A 7,060-nucleotide genomic window follows, 5' to 3' on the forward strand; every position below is an offset into this window, starting at 1 on the left:
TATATATATATATATATATATATATATATATATATATATATATATATTTTCTATCTTAAGGTTTTTTGTGCATGAGTATGTATGTGTGCCTGGAGTTCATGTGCACCATGTGCATGTACATACATGGAAGTGTCTTCAGAAACAGGGAGGTGAGTCACATGGTTGTGAGCTGTCAGGTTGGTGCTGGTAACTGAACCCAGTCCTCTACAAGAGCAGTAGCTGCTCTTAACTGCTGAGGCATCTCACTAGCTTCATAATCCTATATCTTTATAATCTAACTTCTACCAACCCCATGTTCTGAGATCTACGAAAGAAGTTATTTATAAACATATAAGAGCCAGAGAAAGAAAGCTTTATTTTGAGATGTAGAATTTGCTAAGTCAAGAGGCAAGCCTGAGATTTTACAGAGTTGAAGTATAAACATTTTGGAGATCCCCTAAAAAGTCTGCTGCGCTGGAACAGTTCTCTGTGTTCAAGAGCAATGGCTTCTATTTTTAGATTTGTGACACTCCTGGGTGTCTCCAGATATCTCCTGAGGTACTGTAAAATCCCCTTCACAAAATGCCAAGTAAAATAATTTAAACTCACTTAAAAATATGCCACACATTTGGAAGCAAGGGAGGGAGTCAAATGAACAGCCACAGGACTTCAAAAGCTTGATCCTTGTCAATTATATTTAGTCTATGACAACTAAAGATAAAATGAATATAGGAAATTAAAGCAGATGAGACAGTCTATCTGTGGGGTTCATGGCTGGGGAAGACAGGGTAGGAGGGGGTTTAGTTGGACACTAGGAGAAACTGACTTTATTTACAAAAGTAAATACAAAAGGTAAGTTACTTAGCACTGACTGGTACTTGCAGACCCACGTGACACTCTCTTCCACCTTGCAGGAAGACATCAGCACCTTGCAGCTGGCACTGAAGATCTCTCCCTATACACGATCAATGTCTTCAAAATAAGTAAAACAAGGCACACAGACATTGGCTCAGGGAAAGCTTAACTTAATTTTGCCAACTTTCTTCTTAGCTTCTGACTTAAACTGTTAAAAGAGGGTGTGAGATTACACAGGGCTTATATAGCACTGTTCTGCAACAGCCAATCCTTAACTTCCTTGGTAACCAAAAGGTTAGTAACTAAAGCACCATTGTGGGTTTGCCACTGGGAAGCCTGGCTTATGGCCATAACATTTACTATAGCTTCTAAATCTCCAATAAAGTATGTTTCCTGATGGGCCACTGCCCCAGGCTTGCTTCACGGCTTTCTTTATTCAGAACACCCACTTTCATCATCTGATGAATGTAAACTTGGATTTCTTCGGGAAGAGTCTCACACACATACGCACTCACAAGACAGCACTGGGGAAGGCACACATTTTTCTCATTAAAAAGGCCTGCCTTTTCTCTCTGGAGAACTTGATTTCACTGTTTATGTTTTATCCTTCATATCATTGTCTAGTTAAGTCGAGACCCACATCTTACATGCCAGAGAAAAATCTCTCATTAAATAATTTCAAACCTTTACCAACCCTGTTAATAACTTTCCAAGAAGATATACAAATGGTTCCTGTAAATTAGGCCTTTATAACAACACATTTTATAAGTTGTCTGAAGGAGCAAACAACTTGAGTGGAAAAGGGGAAAAGACCCATACTTGCCTTGTTCGTAGCAGTTGCGCTGGACCCAGGAACCACAGGCACGTTCGTCACTTGAACCGAAAGATAATTGTTGTCTATGAGTGGCCAGGCCCCTTCCACTTTGCATGTTTGGAAGTGATCTTTGAAAGTTCTAAGGTGAGGATCTCCGAACAAGCCACAGAAAAGGTAATTGGGAGGTTTCTGGTCGCCCCCCCTGGGTTCTCTGACTCCCCCATGGCTGTGGTAGTTACAGGGGTCATGGGTCACTTCCGGGTTGGTGGAGGATGTGGGTCCATCCTTGGAGCAGTTCCTCTGGCTCATGAGATCACTGATACCTAACACAGCAGAATGGTACACCAGGTTGCCACGGCAGGCTTTTGAAGTTCTCTGGGTGCAGCCAGCATAGGCACGGAGTGCCTTGCAAAACTCAGAGTCAAAGCCATCAGCGGCAGAGTTCAGGTGTGAAGTCAGGGACACGAAGTCTGTGGTACATTTCTGGATTCGACATTGAGCAGGCTGTTGGCAATCACCTATGGGAAAGAAGGCAGGATCAAGCATGTAACTGTGCCATCACTTCCTAGGCAGCATGAGAAGATGGTATTCTCCCTAGGAACCGTCTGTTCTATCTCATATACTCCCATTTTAAGACACCTTCACAAATAAGGTTATATCATGTTATTATGTCTCTCAAATTAAGCCATCATGAGAAAAACTGAATATAGTTAACTGAAACTTTGAAGCTTGGGCTTTGGTAATCGAACAAGAGTCTAGTCTAGAAATGTCTCCAGGTTAAAATTGCAAACGAAATATTGTTTCTTGTTTGCTATTTTGACAAAGATTCTTCTGCTCCAAAGCAAAGCCAAAGGTATGGGCTGTTTTGATTTTTAAAGCCATATGAGTAATTTGCTTTGGAAAGCAGTGGGAGAGATACACTATACACATAGCTATGATTAAAGCCTACATACCCGAAGAAAGGCTAAAATTTTAAATTATAGTTTGCTTAAATTATCTTTACCTGGTTTTGTATGGCTACAGGGTAAGAAAATCAAAGGAAAAAAATTCAAGTAGCAAGTCCTACCTTTCCCAAAGTACATTACTAATAAGCTGCATTCCCACATCCAGTTACAACGTCTTAGCTTCTCTAAGACCTAAGTACTCGGCTAAAAAAGTGATTCACTTGACCAATATCTGATTTTACTTCTCTCCTAACCATGTCTGTCACACAGATCTCAAGCAAACCACAAGTACAAGGCAACTAAAAAATTATGCAACATCAAAATTGTTTTTCAAAGTGGAATCAAGAGAACTATAGAGCCAAGAATTCCTAGTATGTGTGTGTGAACAGACACAACTCACTTTCCCTCTTAATTCATTAACAGTTTAGAGAAAAAGTTAAAATGAAAACCCAAGTATAAAAAGTCCTGTATTTAAAAAAAATCCAAATTATCTGTCACGTGTCTCTTATATAACAATTCATGAGATGTCTAAAAGCACAAGAGAAAAAGATGAAACACTAGGCAGGTCTCATTGAATTGTAGCACAGGCTGACCTTGGACTTGAAATCCTTCTGTATCAGCTTCCAGAATGTTGGATCACAGGTGAATGTCACCATGCCTGATTAAAGTCAGTGGGTTATTTTTTAAATATGTAATTATTACAATATGTGGATACAATAAACTTCAGGGTATCAGTACTTAAAACTTCACCTGATGAAAGACATCATTTAGTAATCTCTATATTGATTTCAAAGGTGCCTTAACGTTTTTAAACTTTAATTAAATGGTAAACTATTGTTGGCTTTAGTTGGAGAGAAGTGTGGGAGGGAACAATTTGTCACTGTTTTGAGATTTCAAAGACCCAGTTGAGCCTTCATTTTCATTTTTACCAGAATAGAAGAGATTAAAATTATTTTACTATTTTGGAGCTATGGACTTAAAACAACAATCACCAGACCACTTTAAACAAAACAAAACAAAAAAAAAAAATCACAAAGTGATCTTCATGCATTTAGTCCATTCAAGGCTAGTTCAGTGCAGCGCTGACAAAGGCAGCTCTATTTACAGGATTCCTTTCTCGAAGACAAATGTATTTACTTTTAGCTACTTTTACTGAACAACAAAACAAAGGCAAAACCAATCAAACCAATTCACTATCCCAAAAGCTTTCAAGTCATTTATCAAGGGAAAGGGGTATCCAAGGTCTTGCCTTGTCCTGGTGGGGCTGTATTCAACTAACTAGTGTTAAGCTCAGTCACTGATAGCTGAAAAAGCAGTGGGTGACAATGATACCACTCTTCTTTTAAAATAAGATACACAGCAAGCACAAAACCAGTAAAAGCTCACCTCCTAATGAACAGCTCTTGGACCTCAAATAATGACAGCACTAGAACTTTCCGCTAAACTTGTGGGGCCTATTTGTTCTTTTTATGGTCTATAAAATCTATCTGAGCATACAGTTACTTATAATTATTTCAAATAGTCATAAAATATCAAAAGTAAGGACAGCATGGAGATACAGAATCCCAGTGTTTAGGAGGGAGAAGACGCAGCATTTATTCCAAGTGTCCTTTTGTTCCCAACCCCCATTCTCAAGCTTTCCCTTTTTTATGGTAGGTAGGTGCTGACTTCTTTGAGAAATCACATTCAAAACAGCTCTTTTGCTTTGGATGAGGGGGCCTAACAACCCTTGGCTGAGGAGAGCATGGGGGTTGGGGGGAGGAGGGCTAACTGAAGAGAAGATGCTTCGAGGTCAGCATTTTCAGCTCCATCACAGGCTCTGGTATAATGACTAATTTGTAGCATACACCCAGAAATATCCAAGCTTCATGAATTTATAATGACAATGCACACTTTGCCTGTTAGAAGCGGTAATGTAAGCCTCCTGTCAAAATGCCAAGACAATGCAGAGCAGAAACACTCTCCAGGATGTGGCCAAGGAGGCCATGGGGTGTATGAGTAAGCAAGAAGGCCTGTATTTGATATTCACTCACGAACTGCAAAGGCCTTCTTAAAATAAAATCATACAATAAAATACATGTGAAAATAAACAGGCCGTTTCCCAAGGGCCGAATTCAAAAGATGCACTGACAAAGAAAAATTTCCTATTTTGGTGTCAGGTCATGACCTACAATTGGTGTGACTTGTACTTTCAGCCAGTTACTGTAAGTGCTAAAGGCTTCGTGGTCTAGAGCTTTCATTTCATTATTTTTTAATGAACATAAGCAAGACAGCTTCCTTCACACCAGGACTCTGACTGCAGCACAATTGCCAGGTTATCGGAAAGGAAATGAGATCTGCTGAGGCTGAATTGAGTGAACTATGGAGCCATATGGGGCACAGAGGCAAATGATATGGACTCAGACGTAAAACATATGGCAGTCCATCTGCAAGTAGCTCTTGCTAGGTTCCCTGGTCTGGAAAAGAACCCCTCATTTCAAATAGAACCACTCTTCAAAGAGATCTCTCAAAAGCAGCTCCACTTCAACAAGTTGTTGAAGCTCTCATGAGAGCCTTGGGTTCATTCACTCTAAACGTGAGCACAGACTGAGTTACTAGTTACTAGTTCCAAACTCTTTAACCAAAACACCTGAATTCGGTAAACCAGTCCAGTTTCTCATGCCTTTCACAGGGCAGCAAGGAAATCTCCAGGAACTACTTTCTAACCCTGTCAGGACCTCATAACAACCAATATCCAAGCTGCCAAGAGCTTAACTTAGCCTTTCAGCTTCCCTTTCATGAAACGCACACTTTGACATAATGGATACATATGTCTCACCCCAACACTCCGGAATACTGGAACATTAATAAAAAGTTTCCATGAAACCGCATGCAGCCATTTTTCTAACGTTCTATCTAAAGCAACTAATGTAAAGCCTTAGTTATTCCATAACTGGCCATTACATTTTAGCAGAACCAGTCCATTTCCCCAAGTGACAGTGTTACAATGCAGCTGCTATAACACCTCGAAGAGTTGTCTCTTCAATGTTATTTTAGTCCATTACTTAAAAGGCCTCCGAGCTATTTTAGCACGGTATATCTTACCAAGTAAAAAAAGTTTTTCAGTACAGTTGAGAGATATTAAACTAGAATTCTCCAGATTAGAGCGTTGTGTCATCGGAACAAAGGGCCTCCTAGGAAATCTATGTAAAACAATGATCCTTTTAATTTTTGTATTAAAGGGAAATTCATGGTCTAGGTAAAGTCTTAAAAAGATGACACTTCCTTGTAAAGAAAACAAAAAAATAGGCACCAGTCACAAGGGTCAGGTTCAGGTATATCCGAAGGGCACATTCCTCAGTGCTGCATCAGCAGGGGCAGTGCCGACCTCCACACCGCAGTGAGCATCTGTCAAGCCCGCTAGGAACCGAAAACACAAGGCTACCCTCAAAGCACGTCTTCAATTCGCCAAACTCTGCGTTCAAAGCAGCACTGGCAAAACCGAAATAGATCCCGGTTAACTTAAGTTTCTTCGGAATTTATCCCCAAGCTCGGGTGAAAATCTTTGCACCGTGTGCGATTCCGGGCCTGGCCGCCACCCCCAGCTGTAGAGGAGGAACAGCACAGGGCTCCCAGTCTCCATTCTCACAACCAGGGTGGCGGAAACTCGATCCGCAGCGGGCTCCAGTAAACACCCCTGCCGAGAGTAATAAAGCCCCGGGGTGTCTGTCCCGCACGCGGCCCCCGCACGCTGGGACCGGACCACCGGCTGTCGCCGGCGAAGGCCAGAGGCGGAGGGCAGGAGCGTGAACCCACGACTGTGAGTTCCCTGCTCGCCCGCCAGGGCCGTGGCGTTCCGGACCCAGAACAAAGCCCGCGCGGCCCGCTCCCCACCCGGCCCGCGCCTACCTGCGTGGAGCAGCACAAGGCTGAGCAGTAGCAGCAGCAACAGCGGCGGCGGGGGCGACGGCGGCCAGAGCCCCGGGCGGCGGTACAGCTCAGCCCCGGCGGCGGCGGGGGCGGCGGCGCAGGAAGGTGCTGCTCTCACGCCCATGCCCGTCCATGCAGGTCTCGTGCGCTCCTGCGAGGGCGGCGGCGCGGGCGCAGTGGCTGAGCCGGGCCTCGGGCTGCGGCATGGGCCGGGGCGCACGCCTCGCTTCCTCCTCTTCCTCCTTTCAGGCCAGCGTTCGAGACCGGCCGCCACCGCCGCGATGAGCAGGGCGTCGCGAGCGGAGGGAGGCGGCAACAGGGCGCAGAGACATCGAGACGGCCGAACGCGGGGGGCAAGTAGAAAGAGGCGGGAGAAAAAGATAAAAAAAAAACCGTGAGCGAGCGCAGATAGCAGCCAGGAATTCAAGGGCGGCTGAGCCCCAGCTGGCGTAGGCTCGACGTGCGTGGATCAGAGGGACCTCACCAGCCGTAGCAGGCAGCGGCTGGGAGAGCTCCGCACCGCGGCCTGCGCGGTCAATCAATCTCAGCCCCGCACTTT

General features: G+C 43.9%; 1 protein-coding gene across 1 annotated transcript in view; it reads right to left on the reverse strand.

Annotated features, from left to right (window-relative positions):
• Positions 1-7,060, reverse strand: part of Rgmb (repulsive guidance molecule BMP co-receptor b) — a 20,589-nt gene extending 13,529 nt beyond the window's left edge. The window contains exons 1-2 of the mRNA XM_028783484.1: positions 6,481-7,060; positions 1,658-2,166 (exon numbers count right to left, since the gene is read on the reverse strand). Of these exons, the coding sequence (XP_028639317.1) occupies positions 1,658-2,166; positions 6,481-6,625 (654 nt within the window). The 5' untranslated portion in view covers positions 6,626-7,060. The remainder of the gene's footprint in view (positions 1-1,657; positions 2,167-6,480) is intronic.

The sequence above is a fragment of the Grammomys surdaster genome, unplaced genomic scaffold, assembly GCF_004785775.1.
Source record: "Grammomys surdaster isolate TR1022 unplaced genomic scaffold, NIH_TR_1.0 1136, whole genome shotgun sequence".
Classification (NCBI taxonomy): domain Eukaryota; kingdom Metazoa; phylum Chordata; class Mammalia; order Rodentia; family Muridae; genus Grammomys; species Grammomys surdaster.